This window comes from Syngnathus typhle, linkage group LG18, assembly GCF_033458585.1.
Source record: "Syngnathus typhle isolate RoL2023-S1 ecotype Sweden linkage group LG18, RoL_Styp_1.0, whole genome shotgun sequence".
NCBI lineage: Eukaryota > Metazoa > Chordata > Actinopteri > Syngnathiformes > Syngnathidae > Syngnathus > Syngnathus typhle.
The window spans coordinates 2,697,950-2,716,005 of NC_083755.1; the positions used below are offsets into that span (position 1 = coordinate 2,697,950).

Genomic DNA, 18,056 nt, shown 5'->3' on the forward strand with positions numbered 1-18,056 from the left:
AGCAAATAATAGAAAACCCAGAATAGTGCTCAAGGACGCCCTCTAGTGGTTAGGGGAATAATAGCACGGCCATCTGAGCAAGCTTTTGTTTTTGTTTTTTAAATCAGTGTTGTCATCGCAGAGGATTTGACAGCTTTTATTTTGAGCCTCTTAATGCCATCTGAACATTTACGTGTGCGAGTCTGTGCAGTGTTGACGCAATCAGGGTGAGAAAATGGCTATCTAAGCAGCAGTTGTGTCGACTCTGTGGAATGAAGCTAAATCATACCCCAGCTGTCAACTAGCTGGCCTTGTTCTTGTTGTTCAGGTGCATTTCCAGTTTTTTTTTTTATGCAGCCCCGCCGGGCAGGGGCCTTGCAACTCTGAATGTTACTACGATAGCAAGCGCTAACAACGCTAAAAACGTAGCAACGCGCAAGCAAGACTTTTGCAAAGACTTTTTTTAGGAGTGACTCCAGGGCTCAGCGAGCTGCGGGGTTGAGCTTTGACACAACATATGAGATCATTTATCTCACTCTGCTGCATCATCACCTCTGGGCACACGACACACGCTCGCTCTCACACATACAGCACACTCACATGCGCAGAGGAAGTCAGGTTGGTTGTTTAATTTCACACTTAAAGGCCCAAATGATTATTTTTGGTTTCGTCGTTTTTTATGTGACGTGCAGCCCAGACAGTGGCAGTCAGGCGGCATGTGTTGTGCAAAGAAAGTGCTGACCCAGGCATCCAAAAGCGACTCTTTGATGATTTGTGGAAACAACACCTCCGCCGTTGGCAGCTCGAGTGGGAAGACGCTCGCGTGCATACTTTGGATTTGCCGCCGCCGCCGCCTTTTCACAAGGGCAGAGCCGTCGAGGAACGGATAGCATGTCTACCATGCCATTATTTGTCCAGACGTTCGGTCAATGCATGACGAGCTCTAATCTGATCTCCACCGAGTCTCATCCGATTTTCCGAGAGCAAATTTCCAGGAGAGAGGATGCCGGCGGGCCGTCTGAAAGCCTCCGCTGACACCTTTATGAGTTACGACCGAGCAGAGGCGCTCGGGCGGCGCAACCTCCCGTCACCATGGCGACCCGGAAAGAGGACAAAGTAGGCAATTGAGCGGGCGGGAGGAAGGAGGAGGCGAGACAAAGGAAAGCCAGAGGAGGCAAGGCCATTGCTCAGGCAGCAAAGAAACTCCCGAAGGCCGAACGAGACGATGGAATGCAATGACTTGGACGGACGCATCACATGACCACCAAATGTGTAAAGTGTTATGTTGGATATAACTTTGGACGCTGGAGCCAACAAAAATATCTTCCCCCTGTGGTGCTCCCGTTTTGCTTTCTACTATTGGTAGTCTACTTCCAGAAAATCCGCCCATGCTCAGGAGGGATCTGCTCAGTCTTTTTTTTTTCTTCTGCTTTGCAAAAAAATATGCAGGTAACCCACTTGCCTGTCGCCGCTTGCCGGGCTGCCCGCATTCCCCAACGGAGCGCCTAAAAATATCTACTCGCGCTTCCCAGTCGGTCCCAGCAACGTTTCGTTACGTTATTGTGGCTGGCTGGAATGAAAATGCGGGAAGTAGAGACAGAGTGTGCTGATGGTCCAGTCTAACATCTGGATAAAGTTCAGTAAGTTGCAAGAGAATCGTGATGACACCGTCTAATATCTGCAATGAAATCAAGCGGACATCACCAGCCAGCCGATGTCGCCGCTCCTTCAAGCATTACCCTGTCACGTCATTAGGGCTTTGACTGCTCACGCCATCTCGTGATAAAGACACAGCGGGCCCGGTGAAACAAAAAGACAGCCGGGTTGCCGTGGTTACCACAATAATAGCAAGCGACACCGAGAACAATCGACAGTCCAAAATCCATTTTTACTTCTGCATTTTTTTCGAGTCAATACACTCACAGGTCAGATTCCCCTCCTCCCCCTAGAGACCACCTCCTGCGATCACCCCCCACTCCCCCCTCTCATCCACCTCTCTGTGCAGCGTAGAGGCATAACGAAAACGAAAGCGCCCTTGGACAAGGACGCCCGCAAAGGCACACGTGCAACCTCAACACACACACGCGAGCAATCTGCATTCAAAGCTGTGACTTCCTCCAAGTTGAACATCAGCGGCATCAGCTCACATCCATGCCTAATGCATGAACGACATACATACATACATACATACATACATACATACATACATACATACATACATACATACATACATACATACATACATACATACATACATACATACATACATACATACATACATACATACATACATACATACATACATACATACATACATACATACATACATACATACATACATACATACATACATACATACATACATACATACATACATACATACATACATACATACATACATACATACATACATACATACATACATACATACATACATACATACATACATACATACATAAAGCGTGTGTGCGGGGGCGTGTGCGGAGGCGCCTGCTTACGTGCAAAAACGTGTCACAAGGAACACAAGAGTGCAGTCAGTCTGAATTTGCTTCTGAGGAGAAGTTTCACGCAAGCACACGTCAGCCGCTTGCTTTTGCGATTGGCTGGCGACCAATCCAGGGTGCAGCCCGGCTTGCCGGGATAGGGCACGAGCGTCGTCTAAAACGAACAGATCATGGAAGGGATTCCATTTGTGTGCCCGCAAGCCATGAAACAACATTTGACGGATTCACTTAATAAGGTCAGAGAGGCGCTGCGTATGGATCTGCTGGATTGGATTAGCACATCGATACTGGAGCCTGTGTGTTCCAAATATACACACCCGGTCAAGTATTTGGCAAACAAAGAACGTCTGGAGCGATTTATCTCATTATACAAACAACGATTCTGATGAAGAACGAATAGTCGTCAAGGGTCATTCGGCTAGGTCGCATCCAGTGAATACGACGTTTCTGAGTTACGCCACATCGGCCGCCATGAGTTCGCTGCTAAGCGGGCCTGAGGGGGGAGGGGGCGCAGATGGCCTGATGCCGCACCGGCATGGAGGACGCAGCAGATGAAAATAGCTCCGGGGGCGACGGCTGACTCACGGCGCTAAGTGGCCGCAGCAGCGGGAAGTCACTGGCACTACGTGACCAGCCAGCCACTGTCAGTGATGTCATCACAGGTGTTTCTGCTCATCGGACCAATCCTTATCTCATTTACAGATTAGCAGTGGTTTGGTCGGTCTACTTACAAAACTGATTTTGCAATTGGCCTGTTCCTCACAAATACTCGACATGGTCAAGAGTCTATCGAGTCCGTCCTGCCAAATTTAGGAGGCCTAGATGTACTTGTGTCTCCTTTGAAAGCAAATTGGTTCATATTTAATGAGAGTGTGTGTGTGTTCAGGTTGAGGACATGCAGTCTCTGTTCGGCGGCGGCGAGCTGGGCCTGCTGGGCGGGGCCGGCAACAGCGGCGGCGCCGGCCTGAAGGAAGACGGCTGCGGCGGTGTGGGATGGCGCTCGCCACCGCTCAGCTCCGACAACGTCTACTCGCCATCACACTTTGCCCTGATCGCCGCCTACCAGGACATCAAGAGCCGGCTAGGCGGCCTAGAGCGCGAGAACAGCAGCATCAAGAGGAAGCTGAAGCTCTACGAGATTAAGGTGAACGCACTACTTCCTGTTTGGCTTTGTGTTGGCAAGCAAAAAATAACTGTTTACTAGGGGTGTAAATCGTGGGTTTTGTCACGATACGATATCATATGATACAAAGAACTACGATACTTGCCGATATCTTAAAGCCTGCTGCGATTCATTCACGATATATCGCGATATAGTGCTCTACAATCGATTTTTATTATTTTTTTTAATAAAAAATATAGAACAATATCCTGATTTATAACAATTCATACGCAAAATCAACAAGGTACTGCAAACTCTTTACTTAGGAAATTACAAGAGTATTGTAGTATACAAAGTGCTTATTTTAACACTGAACTTTGATGTCGTGTTTTTTCTTTAAATGTGCGGCGAGATTTGTGCTCCCTGAATATTTGATCACCGCATGGCAGGATTTACAAACTGCTCGTGTCTTGTCCGTTGAGCCATCTTTTCTTTGGAATCCAAAGTGCTTCCAAACGAATGACTTGAAGCCTAAAGGGCAGCAAATTTCCTCGTCTTTTTGGACACTAGCCATAGCACCAGCCCAGGAGCCGCGTCCTAGTTGTCGACTCCCCTTTCACGTGCCTGCTCTGCTCACAACACAACAACGCCGCGGCGCGCACTGCTCCCGAAAGAGGAAGCGAGCAACAATGAACTGGATTTCAAAATAAAGTCGCGTCTAATGTCCGAGGTCAAACACGGCGATATAAATCGATGTTTACGTTTAGCATCGATGCCAATAAATCGTAGACCATTATATCGATTAATCGATATGTATCGATGAATCGTTACACCCCTACTGTTTACTCTTATTAGGTCGATTATTTTTAAATTGACCTTCCACGGAAAGGTCAATAGATTTCCAAGGAAACCTACCGTGTTTTTCAATGCATGATGCACCCCCGTGCATAATACACACCCTAAAAACCGCATGTCAATGCTGGAGAAAAGCCTGTACCCATGTATAATACGCACCCAAATTTTGACTCTTACTTAAGTCCGTAAACATAAAATTATTTCAGAAAAAAGATCATCTTTGGGAACAACCGGATGCTATTCTGCCGGTCAGTATCACTGCGCATGCGGTAGCAAACTCGATAGCAAAGAAATGTTTCGGATTTGTGTAGGGTACATTGCGACAGCAAACGAGCAGGTGATCGAACAAGCGTCTGATACGAGAGCATTGTGTTCGTATGGAACGTGTTTGAAGTGAACAGCAGCGAAGAAAGGAACAAGGCAAAGTGTTGTGAAATAAAATATCACCTGTAATACGCATTTAGGTAGAGAACTGAACTCTCGCTCTTTATATAGCTGCCGTGTCTTGCGCATCCGTTCTACGCATCTGTAATGGCGGCCTCCGTATGATATCCGGTTTGCGATGGAGATTAAAAAACAAACAATATTTGACAATAACACACCATCAAGGATTGCACCATCGCATCAAATGATGTGTCGTCAATTATGAATTTTAATGACTAAGTGTGTTGGGCAGGATGGCTGAATGCGATGCGCGATTGACAACAAACAAGAAGAAAGGTGTGATTTCAAGTTTTATTTCGAGGGAGATTTTCTTCAAAAATTGTTGTACCCATGCATACATAATGCGCACCCCAGATTTTAGGACAATAAATTAGTTAAATTTTGCGCATTATGCATTGAAAAACACGGTATGTAAATTGACACCAGCTCAGTGGCCTAGTGTTTAGAGTGTCCGCCCTGAGACTGGAAGGTTGTGGGTTCAAACCGCGGCCGGGTCATACCAAAGACTGTAAAAATGGGACCCATCGCCTCCCTGCTTGGCACTCAGCATTAAGGGTTGGAATTGGGGGTTAGAAGGAGTGGAGCTCGTTACAAGTCCTAGGCTTCGTCTCCCTCCTTGCACAGTTATTGATATAATAATATGTGCTAAACAATAAACTAAACTAAAAACTAAACCGTGGTCCAATCTGCCCTCTAGTGGCTAGGGGTCTGACTCATACCTCAAATTATGAGTTGTAATTCAAGACAAAAAGCATTTTCGTCACCTCGTTTGCATCCTGAGGGAGTAAATCTCAAAATTTTGGCCGAATGACCCATCACGCTCTCTCCACTTGTAGGCGGAAAAAAAACATTACAAGCGAAAACGAGCCACGAGGTCGACACATGACTCAGAGCAGATGGAAGACGCTCAACTTTGTGACTCATCACAACTTCTCTTCACACCCTTTGAAAACATATTTGGCCGGGAACAAACTATGGGCCTTTTGAAAAGAAAGAAATAGTGTTGATGACCAAATGGTATTCCACCCACCGGACGCTGACTACATTTTCAGTCTGCAGCTTATTGGCCCCATTTCAATGCAAATGAATTCAATTGAAATGTTGCAACTTCAGCACCGGACAGCGCCGCGGCTTCACCGAGGGTTTCGCTTTCACTAAGTGTGATGAGCCCCGTGGATGTGGGCGGTTGCCATAGCAACGCCGTCTCAATCTATCACCGCGCGCACGACGTCGTGGTCATCGTAGTCTAAGATGCCCTCGTAAACAAAAATGGCGTCTTCGTGGGGGACTTCTTAGAAAAACACCTTTGTTCATTTCCACACTGCGAATCGAAAACGGGCCTCCCTGTTTTCTTTTAACGTTCTGCCAGCTTTCTTTGCTCCCTCCTACGCTATTCCATTACGCTCGCTCCCCCCCACCCTCCGGAATTGCTGCACGCCAAGCCGCAAGCAAAAACTGCCGTTGACTCACAGTCAGTCCAGGGGGGGACGCCGCCTCCGGCCCAAAGTCAGGTTCTAAAGAAATACTACAAAAAAACAAAACAATGAGTGGGTTTTTTGTCAGTTTTCCTCAAGACTCAGATCCACCTACTGGGAGAAAGAGGATTTTTTTTTCTTTTTAATTTACTCCCTCGAGAGGAGCGCCACGCGTAATCCTGTTACCAAGTGTGCTCAAACCCCACAGAGACTGATGCGCATTTAGGGGGGTGGGATGACGCTTGGAGTGTACCTAAAGCCCCCCCCCCCCAAAAAAAAGAACATTTAGAGCTCAAGCTGTACTTTCTTTTTCTCAGAGTTGAGCGTTTTGCTAGTGTCGCTCCCGGGAGGCCCTCGGTGCCTTTCGCTGTTTAACTGAGCAAAGACAGTTTGGCTAAATGGAAAAAGGTAGTTAAACTCAGTCCTCGTGCAGCCGTCGCAGAAAGGAAATAAACTACAAAAAAAAAACGCCCAAAGCTGACGGAAGGCATTCTAAATGCAAATGCGCTCGTTTATGTTGCTTACATAACACGTCGCTCATGTCGGCAACGAGCCCCCACTTTAACTCTCCGGATTCACTCATGTTGCAAACAGAATTCATCCATTAACTCAACATGTATACTTTAGTTCATTTTTTTTTTTAACACACTGGATCCGTCATAAAATATTTAGCATAGGAATGAGCTGCTCAGTTTAAAGTTGAAATGATTTGAATGGATAAAAAAAATCTTATAAATAGGAGGTAAAAAAAAAAGTCGTAGTTATCCTCAGTTTAATAATATTTTTTTACTCTCTAAAGAAAATTTTGAAGTTGCAACACGTGTAAGACGTGTTGTTATTTTTCACCCCCGAGCTCCGTCAATGGAACTCGCAGTCACAGCGTGTGAAGTCACACTTGAAATAAATAAAATACATCCAAATAAATCAGCCATCCGTTTTGGATTCGGCGCGTCCTAACACATTTCCTGCTGTGTGTTTTCAGTTCCCTATGATCAGCGAGTTTGCCGAAGACGCCAATTCGTACTGCTCCTTTGAGAGCAAAGAGACGGCGTTGCTGCACTCGGAGAACGACAATCTGCAGCAGAGGGTCAACATCCTCACGCATGAGGTGGGAATGCAAGTTTGAAATTGGAATAAAAAAAGAAACATGAATGAGCCAGGCAAGGGTTAGTTTGTTATATACGTAGAGAAAATTGTAATTGGCTATAAATGCCACAAGATGGCGTCAAAGTACTTAGAAAAATATTAAACAAAGCTACGGCCTGATAAAATAGTCCCACAAGTCTGTTGTAGTTTCAAGTCTCCTAATGAGGGCGCGCTGCAAACAAGGCAAAGCGTCCTGGGACGCCTTTAAGTCTTGAATCTGATGAACATGTTGGAGCTGCTGCCTGCATGTCCTAAAAGGACTCTTGCGTAACATCTCCCTCGCTGCATTGTTGGCCTGGTTTTTTTTCCCCCTTTCTCTTCTTCTTGGTGGAGAAGTTGGACAAAGTGGAGTAAAAGTGTGCCGCTCCGTCTCGTCTTTGCCCTCGCAGTTGCAGAAGAGGAAGGAGCGCGAGGAGCAGCTGGAGGATGTGATCCAAGCCTATGAGAAGATCCACATGGAGAAGAGCAACCTCCAGAGGGACCTGGACAAGATGGTCTCGGCCCGCTTGTGTCTGCGGCATGACGGCGTTGTCGGTGGTGATCATGTGACCTTTGTGCTTGCAGACGGGTTTGGTGGAGAAGCACGTGGAGCGCATCCTGGGCCTGGAGGCGGCGCTCCGGCAACGAGACAATTCTGTGCATAAGCTCAACTTGCAGCTGCACAGCAAAGACATGCAGTACCTGCAGCTGCATGCGGGGCCCGACGCGCACAGTGAGTGTGAGCGCTCGCCGACACACACACATACTTTTGTTCATCTCGTTTTTGCGAATGTCGGTGCAGTGCTGGACTGCCCAGCCATGACGCTGCAGAGCTCGCGCAGCCTGGACACGCTGTCCGACCTGAAGGTACAGCGGCTGGAGGCCGAGCTGGAGGGGGCGCGACACGAGGTGCAGGGGGCTTGCCAGCGAGAGGAGGAGCTCAAGGCGCAGTGTCAGCGCCTCAAGGAGGATGTGAGGCAGCTTCAGGGCGGCCAACGTGACAGGGTGAGGGACAGCGCGTTTTTAGCTAGCTTCAGGAAGATGCTAAAAATAGAGCAACTAATATGAGTGCTGTATCGATGAGCCAAGAGAGGATGGACGGTTTTATACTGCCCCCAGGTGGGTGAGATGGTCACACCAGTTGGAGCGTCTTATATTTAGTATGCTTCCCAGAATCAATCCATTCATAGAAATAGATTCCTCACGCTTTCGTGCGGCTGATTTCACGCTCTACTTTGGCAGGAGATGTCGTCGCCGTGCAAGCAGTGCGACGTGGAGTGGATCAAGAAGGTGGGAGATGAGCAGTAAGTCAGGGAGGGAGGGGCTGGGAGGGGGTGCAAAGATGGCAAAAAGTCATACGTGTCGCAGTCATTTCCCGATTGGCTGGAAAATCGAAACAAAGATGAAATTGAAAGAGAAACAAGAGACAGAATCGACCGCAGCCCACTTGAGGTGGGAAAAGCCAACAAAGGGGAGAAGAATAAAAGCAAAGGGTGAGCGTGTGTGTGCCACTCGTCTTTCCACTGTGGCTTGGTTTTACTCACTGCTTTCACATCCTCCCACTGAGAGCCCCCCTCGAAGCTTTCTTGTCATTCGGAGCATTTATTGTAAACGCTACAACTCTTCACTGAAAAGATATTTCAGCATTTTTATGAGCAAATGGGAGTTGGGGAGAAAAAGTAAAATATTGGACGTTTTGCCGTGGAAACAGAACTCGCACATCAGATAAGCTATTTTAAACATTTGTCTGTATCTTGTAAATATAATTTTTAACACCATTTTTCACTTCCTGAAGGTGTCCCTGAATTTATGTCTAAAACTAACATTTATTTTGTTCAGGTGTCTCAATACTTTTGTCGCATTTCCTTTGCATTCCAGTAATATTTCCAGACAACAAAAACAATCACCTAATCGCAGTTCTTGAACTCTTATTGTCATGTTTTAAGATACCACAAGATGGCGCCAAAATCAGAGGAGCTACGTTTAGCCTAGATTCAAAATGGATATTAAGGAGAGTCTTCACCCCTCGTGCATGTACACTACCAATGCATCTTGCAAAATCATCTTTAAGGCAAATGAGGTCACAAACGAGAAGAGGCCCATACGTGCGTCTCTGTTTCCAGGGTCAACCTGGCGCTGGCCTACACGGAGCTGACGGAGGAGCTGAGCCGCCTGCGAGCGCTGAGCTCCGAGCAGACGGAGATCCTGAGGAAAGCCTCGCAAGAGCAACACAGTCCGGGTGAGTCGTCCGCAGAGACACGACAGGATGCATCCATTTTGACACCTCCGCCTTTCTGATGCCACACAACTTGTTTTCTTTTTCAAGACAGGAAACTTGTCAGATATCGAAATTCTCAACCGCATTTGAAAAACTGATGCAATTTGTGTTAACGGTGTGCTTGCAGTCCAGCTGCACTCTCCCATCCACCACCAGCGCCACTCGCCCGGATCGCAGCGCCACTCGCCCATCTCTCAGCGCCACTCGCCGGTGGCGCCGCAGCCGCCCGCGCACCACTCGCCCATTCAGCAGCGGCGCTCGCCCGTGTTACAGCGCCTCTCGCCCGACACGCACCGCCGCTCGCCTCTGCTAGACGTGGGCGAGGCGGGCCCAGCCTCGTACTCATGCCGCCCGGCCAGCCAGCACCTCCGCGCCAGCTTCCAGGGCCGCCGCAGCTACTCGGAAGTGACCGACCCGTCGGCCTACCAGTGCCCGCCGCGCTTCTCCCTGGACCCCGTGGCCACGCTGCCTAAGCCCCGCCCCTTCATGGAGGCCTACTCCAAGCAGACGTCCCAGCACTCGCAGCACAGAGGGGCGTCGTCGCCCCACCAGGGTGCTGGCGGAGGAGACCACCCCAGGGAGATGCCCTTTCCCCTGCGCTTTGAGCCGCCGCCACCGCCCTCCGCGCAGGCCGCGCCGCCGCCCCCACCACCGCAGTCCTCCGAAGATGAGGAGGAGTGGACCTGCCCGCATCCCATCAGCCCGCCCAGGACGCTGGGCGTGCTCCCCACTGCCGTGCCCGGAGGCCTTATGAGGGGTTCGGCGCCCTGCTCGGCCTTCCCTGCCCCTCGGTGTCCCAACGCCCCGGGCTGCCACCCCCAGCCCGGCTACATATCAGCCGAGCATGCTCAGTCGTGGCCCTCCATCAATGTGAGTGTTGAGCCTTGTTAGCGTGTTGCTAATTGAGATGACATGAAAGACATACAAAAGAGGTTTTATAGACACCTCGGTTGACGCTAACGTTACCTCTGGCGTTTTGCTTAACGTGGGCTCATATAGAGCGTGACTAAGTCGACATTATCGACGCGTTGGGTCTATTTCACACGAGCCCGAGCGGTCGCGGCGACTCATACGAGAGCAAACGAGATGCGTAAAGACGGCCGGCCACCGCGACGGGCGTCTAACCGGCCACCTGTGTCACTCGGCAGCTCTGGATGGAGACGGAGGAGAGCGAGGTGCGGAGCTGCCCGCTGTGCCAGCTGATGTTCCCCGTCGGTTACCCTGACGACGCCCTCATCAAGCACATTGACTCCCACCTCGAGAACAGCAAGATCTGATCGCCATGGCGACCGGAGGACCAATGTGAGAGGGTAGCAGGGATTTTCTTTTATTTTAATTCATTTATTCTAAATAATGAAGTGGTGTTGGAACTTTTTCAGACAGTAAATTTCCATGGAAATTTAAACTGAGGATTCTTGAAATTTTCCAAAGTGGAAACTTTCGATGGGAATAAACTGGATATTTTGTGTAGTTTTATGAAATTTTATTTTTAGGATTTTGCGACCCCTTGTGGAGATTAGTTTATTTTTCAGCCGAGAGTCAGCCGTAAATTTGGTAAATTTATTCCTTTGAATTTCCATTAATTTCCATGGGAAGTTTCCAATCCTACAATCAAGCAAAATGGCCGCTTCTTTTTTTTTTTTTTTTTCCTGGTGCACAGCTCCATCTTTTGGATTTCTGAGTCCCATCCCGTGCTTTTTCTTGGGCTTTTTTGCTGGAGGTCCAAGTGGCTCTGCATGTTGGTGTCACCGTCACAGTCCAAACTTTAAAGACGATCCCTACAGCATGAAATATGAACATTTGTACTCATGTTATACCTTTTACGCTTGCGGCCTATTTTATTTTACTTTTTTTAAGTATCTTAGCACTTTACGCTAGCTTTTAGCCTCTGCCGTGTGTCTGTCTCCAGGCCCCTAATATACATTATAATATAATTCATATTGTAAATCAGTCGAGGCAGAAAACAAACACAATTTATATTTTTGCATCACGTTTGAGCCTGGTGGAAACTCACACTGTACAGAAAAACACAGACGAGGTGCACTGGGTGTCTGCCTAAAATAATAAATAAATAAAACAGCACGATGTCGGCCAGACCGCCCGTTTCAACAACAAACAGCAAAAAAAAAAAAAAAAACAGGAAAAACAATGTCTGAGGAGGAGCTCCTTCTTGATCTGCTGGCGAACTTTGATAAGACAAACGTTCACACTGATGTCAGCTCATCTGAGGTTTTATCACTCACATGAGCACGTCCGGCCTTTTGTGTGTGTGTGTGTTTTCGTCACAACGCCGTGTCAGCAAAAAATGATTACAGAGGTTTAGTAACGCATACTGGCGTGAAGATCCCAAAGTAACCAATTGACATTCCTGCACTTTCTGCTGTTTGAAAAGATTTTTTTTTTGAAAGGACTACTTTGCTGCCATGCGCGTCGCAGACTGATGACATCACAACTGATGATACGAGCAGAAGATTTGAGTCCCGATGTTGTCATACTGGCGTAGAAACATTAAAATTGTTATTCATTATTTAATAATTGAAGAAAAAAAACACACGCTGATAAACTACGAATAAGCATCTTCCACCCCAAATCTTTTTTTTTTTTTTTCTCACGTTGACTCAGGAGAACTATAAAAAGAATGCCAAGCAGAGGAACAATTCATGCTTGTCCACCATGTTTGCCCCACTCAGGAGACAAAAAGGCTTTTACTGATTGTGATGTTGTTTTGCAACACGACACAATGCTGCCAGTGGAGACGTAACGAGACATCTCGATGTCACTTTTTTTTTTTCCTCTATCTGTAAATAGCCCAACCAAATAAACTTGCACTGAAACTCGCTTCCTTGTCTTAATTTAATTTCAATTGAAAAAAACTTCACAAGTTTCTACTTCATAATTTCACACAATTGATGTCTTTGTGAATAAGTGAATATAAAAAGTCCACACACCCCACGTCCAAAGGCCAGAGGCTCGCAAATCTAAAGTGGGATTGTTGCTTTTTGGTTCATATTTCCGTCAAGTGCTCAACGACCACACACACAACTCTGGATGCATTTTTTTCGCACTAAATTTGGTTTACACATTTTGAAAAGGCGGGCCGCTTACCTCAGGAAGAGCAAAAAATGATAAAGATTACTGCACCACAAAACCACACGGGACGATGTCGACCTGCAAGCATGGAAACGTTCCATCAGCTGAACACTACACCCACGACGCACTACACACATACGGGTCAAAGGTCACATTTGATTTTGAAGACAGAAGAGCGAGCATGTTTGCATGTTAAAAGTGTTCCTCCGCCCACTAGGTGGCCACATAAACCACATCAACCGCACACAAGTGCTGTGCTGTCAAGATACTTAAAAATAAATACATAAAATAGCCTTTTTGAGAATCAGAGTAAAAAAAAAAAAAATTACATAAATTCAATTAAAAGAAAACAAATAATGCTAATGTATATTTTTTAAAAATCTGTGAACATTAAAAAGCGTATCCAATTTCATTTACAGACCAGAAAAGAAGATGCGAGCATAGATTCGAACCCTTAACCTCAGAGCCGAGAAGCAAACGTGGTCAGCGATCAAACATCGGAAGTGAACCGAACGTGACATTTTCCGTTGATACATGAGCGGTGAGGCGCTGTAGCGGTGACAACGTGTTCATTATGTCAGCTGGCACAAGGCCCGGATCCCCGATCGAAGGGCCAATCAGAGGAGGCCATGTCAAGGAAACACGCAACGCAAACAAAAACAACAATAGTCTTAATGGTACCATCATACTGCACACATGCACATGTTCTGACATCATGTGGTTGTGGAAGGGGGGGGGGTTGGTTCAATGGCGTCAGGCAGAGGCGGTGAACTGTATTTGAACCCGTGACCCACGTAAGGAACCCGTATTGATGACTGGCAGCATGTTTGCTCGCTGCAGCGGGCATCACATGGCCTGCGGGGATGGAGGGGGGCACCACGTGGGAGGGAGGGGTGGACGCCCAAGAGGAGATGACGACGTTTAAGTCTTTGGGTTAGCCAGCTAAGCTACATTATACCCATTGGGGTTAAACCGATTAATCGACTAAGCAACGATTAATTGTTTTTAAAATAATGTCATCGCTGTATGTTTTTACAGTATAATAGTGGAGAAGTAAGAAGTAGATGTATGAAAGGTGGATATGACCGCAAAGACAGTCAATAAAAAGTGGCGGCGGGGCGTCACTCCCACACCTTTGATGCAAAGCTTGCGTGGCAGGTACTCAATCTGTCAAATGGAGCGTTGGCGCCCTGAGGTAGTCGCAAGGAACATGCACAAAGGTTTTGTGAGCATGGAAGGGCAGCGGAAAAATTCTTGCTGGGCTTGATATGGGCTGAGCCAATATGGCGACGGCTGTCAGTCTCCACACAAAGAGCTCCACGGCCGTCATCATTAGCCGCCTGGCAGCGAGCGCCGGGGCCTTCTCGTTTCTTCCTCGCAGGCGGCGGTATCACAGCTCCGATCTGTCACCCCGCGCCCGCCTTAATGTGTGAAAGCAAGACGTGTTGCGCCTATTAGCACGTCTTGGCCAGGCTGGCACGCTGATCCCCGGTCCCCGGGGAGCCCGGCAATATGGTGCCGCATGGTGACCGCCCGCCAGCCCCGGCCGCCGCTGTCACAACACATCACGCCTCCCCGCCCGCCTTTCTGTCACAAGCGACGGCCCGGGGGGCGGCCTCCACGGTGCAAAACTTTTACATGGATGCCAGGGAAGCCAAATCATTTGGGATTTGACCAACAGGAAGTGAGGGCAGAGGTCAAGTTGGATGACATATGCTAGCTAGCTAACCAAGGATAAGCCAAGACGTCCTGTTTGTCAGCCAACGCATCATTTTATAGAATATACCAGATAGCTTTGGATTCCAACATGTCGCCACAAATGCCACAAAGCTTACGCCAGGCACAAAAGGTCATGTTCATGCACTGCTGTCTGAAAAGTCCAAAGGTCCGAGCCCGGAGCCACAGTGACACCGTGGCTCTGGGCGCTCGCCAGCCATCACCGCTGATCCTCTGTGCCATGGCCACAACGCTGCCCGCCGGGCACATGGCGGCACCGCGGCGGACGGCGGGCAGGTTCTGACCTGAAATTAAACAAAAAGTCTTCACGCCAGAGGTGACGCCTGGACAGTAACGGATATGTAGTCACTGTGCAAGCAAGCGAGGTCAACGCAGGGATGAAACAGGGCGAGAGGAGGCGGGCAAGGGTGGGGGGGCACGACTTCATGTGATCTGTCGCAGCTCCACGGCCGAGTGACCATGCGCGTATTAACGCTGACGGGAGCGAGAAGTGACACATGCCGGCCTTCGGGGGCCCTGACTATACGCCGCAAACGTCCACGTGCCATCACACGCCAAATCCGACTCACACCTGCACCGTTAGTATTATTAGAAACAACCGGTAGCGGGAAGAAACAAAGTAACCTTGCTATTGTATTGCAGTAGATTTTTCAGATAACTAATATTGTGCTGGACACTGCAGTAAAATTAAAACGGAAAGATAAAAGAAAAATGTAACTGTAAAAAAGACACGCACAAGGAGAAGACAAGAGGCTCTAGAATTGAGGCTTGGGGCACTCCGCCTAAGAAGAGCAGTGCTGGTATATCTCTTGGCATTAAAAAAGACATTTTCCGTCTTGTACAAGTGCAACAAGCGGGCACATTTTGGTCCCGGCGACGGATGAAAGGTGCCCGAGCAGATTGACGTCACTCTGAGCAGCGGAGGGCACGCGGCGGTCACTGGGGGGCAAGGCGGCGGTCAACGGGGGCTGCAACAACATCCCGAGGAGGATGAGAGGGGAGGCGAGGATGGTGAGGAGGGGGTGATGGTGTTGATGGTGTGGAAAGAGGGCAGGGCAGGGCTGAGGTGGGGCGGGGCGGGGGGGGGGATCGTAGCTGGGGCCACGCCGCCGTCATGTCAGAGGGTGTCAGGGGCAATCAACGTTACTTGTAATTTTCTGAACAATTAGAGTGCTTATATTGAGAACGCTCACCAGCTGACAAACACTGGCTCAAGGACTTCCTCACAGCTAACAGACACATGAGAACACACACACACACATGCATGAAGCTACACACTCGCACAAACACATATGCACTTGAAAGAATGCTCATTGCTCACTTTTATCTTGGAAGACAAAATCTACATAAGCAACATTTTATTTTTTTCAGGCGTGTGTGAGAGGTAATGTCTCTGGCAGGCCCTAATATGGACGTGTGTGTCAAGCTTTAACACGTTGAGTGCGTTTCAGGCTCTAACACGCTCTTCTGCTCTTCGCAGGACTTTTCACAAAGCTTCAACATCTCACACAATACGCACACACACACACACACATGTCCCCGTGACGCCTGTAGTTGCCGTGACATCCACGCAAGCGAGTCTCTGCCCACATCCTGTCCGCTCGCATCGACTGGTCGCTCGTCATGGGCCGACTCCCGTCTCCACCTCGCCCGGACAGGAAGCACGTTAGGACCGGCAAACCCGGGACAAGACACAAATGAGGACCAGCCGAACGTGACTTCATATTGCTGGCTCCACCCACAAGGCTTACCGTCTTTTTTGTTATGTCTATTATTATTCATTTTTTAACTGCATTCTGAGTTGAACAATTGCTGTTTACATGGATGAGAGGATGATAAAGTTGGAGGCTCAACAACACAAAGATCAGCCCCTCCGTCACGCATGTATAAATACAACCCCTGACCCCGGGGGCTCAATTCAAACCAGCAAGACTCCGCCCCCCCCCCTTCCTCCCCCTCTTTGTGCTCCTTGTCCAGATCCTTCACACAGGCCTCCTCCAATCACCTCCTCCTCCTCTCGTCGTCTAATTAGGATCTCGGGCCTCATTGGGGCCGCCGCCCTTGGCGTCTGAGGGCACCAAGGCTGATTCCATCTGACGTAACAAATCAATGCCACGGGGACAGATGCTAATTTTAATTAATTAAATGGAAGGGTCAGCTTGTTAAGAACAAGGACCAGAGGGGGGGGGGGTGATTTGTACCAGACAGAACTTTCTTCCTGTGGTCCCAAAAGTAAAATGAAAGAGAGGAGTTAAGTGATGGCGCTGAAAGTCAAAGCTCCAAAAATGTGGTTTGCGTCAAAAATAAACAAGAGTGTGACACATTTGTCTTAATATTCCCCAGCCCACCCTTTCAAGCCACCTCCACCTCGACCGTGACTCCGCCCCCCTGACCTAGTTTGGGCATTTGATCCCAACTGGAAGATCAGCCCCTAGAGGGGGCGCCGTGTCAACCCGCTGCCATGTCAATTGCTGCACAAAGGGCAGCCTTTGTCACTTCACATTTTCGAGGCTTTTCCATTGTTGTTCGTGGGGTACCCCCCCCCCCTCACACACCCCGTCCCCAAAAGAACTATGAGTTTAGGATTTATGGATCTACTAAATGTCATAACCAGAAATCTTTTGTCGCCGTGCGTGGTGGGTCTGAAAAAGTCGAATACTTTAGCCGGCGCTGTTTTGCGGGTGTCCATCAGGTGGCTGGCGAATGACTCAGAGTGGCGGGGCGTTTTAGCGGCCTGTCCTTTGATGAGGCCCGGCACAAATTAGCGCTATCTTTGCCAGCGCCACTTACTATTTCACAGCAGGAGAGTGAGCGCCGCTTCTGGCGGGGAGTTGGACCTGGCATCACGGCGGCGGCGGTGGCCGCTGCGGAGCCGCCGGTCGGAAGCCATCACACGCAGCCGGCCTAATGCCGCTGATGAGAAAGAGGCCGCCCGGGGGACCCGAGTGGCCCCCGGAGGTGCGGCCTCTCGGCGTCAGGTTAACCCGAGCTGACAGACGGGCGGCGTGGACGTGCACGCGCTTGCACACGCAGAACGTCGCGGAAATAGCCGTCGCTGTGACCATGATAACGACATTTACCCCAGAGGTTCATAAAGTTTTTGGGTCCAGCCACGCGAGTTGTGAGCTCGGCGACGGAATGAATAATACGTGACGGGACTCCCGTGATTCATAGGAAGCAAAACGGAAGTCGCAATGCTGATGATTGTTTTGCTGCTCCGATAGAGATTTTAGTTGGAGGCGAAAGAAAAAAAACGCAACGTTGATCTCCTGGAATGTCGTCCACCAGCGAGCCAGCTCCACTCGCACCAAACCAAAACGCCTCGGACCCCCGCCCCGACAGTGTAACTCATCCCGCCACTCTCGCTGAAACCGGAGAGCCACCATCTCGACTTCCTCCGCCAAGCTCGACATTCCCGCATTCCGTCGCATGCCCTGCCGCCGTTTGCCAGCCGGCTGTCGGGACCA

At 48.9% G+C, this 18,056-nt stretch overlaps 1 protein-coding gene across 2 annotated transcripts; it reads left to right on the forward strand.

The window, feature by feature from the left end:
• Positions 1–3,378: 3,378 nt before the first annotated feature.
• On the forward strand, positions 3,379–12,600 carry tbkbp1 (TBK1 binding protein 1). 2 transcript variants are annotated; one of them, XM_061265064.1, is made up of 9 exons: positions 3,379–3,627; positions 7,342–7,467; positions 7,895–7,999; positions 8,070–8,217; positions 8,287–8,489; positions 8,727–8,788; positions 9,608–9,723; positions 9,890–10,632; positions 10,911–12,600. In XM_061265064.1, the coding sequence occupies exons 1-9, from the start codon at positions 3,379–3,381 to the stop codon at positions 11,037–11,039; spliced, it is 1,881 nt and encodes a 626-aa protein (XP_061121048.1). In that variant the 3' UTR covers positions 11,040–12,600. The 2 variants fall into 2 exon arrangements, with proteins under 2 accessions (XP_061121048.1, XP_061121047.1); XM_061265063.1 differs by having other exon boundaries at positions 8,070–8,489.
• Positions 12,601–18,056: the final 5,456 nt, after the last annotated feature.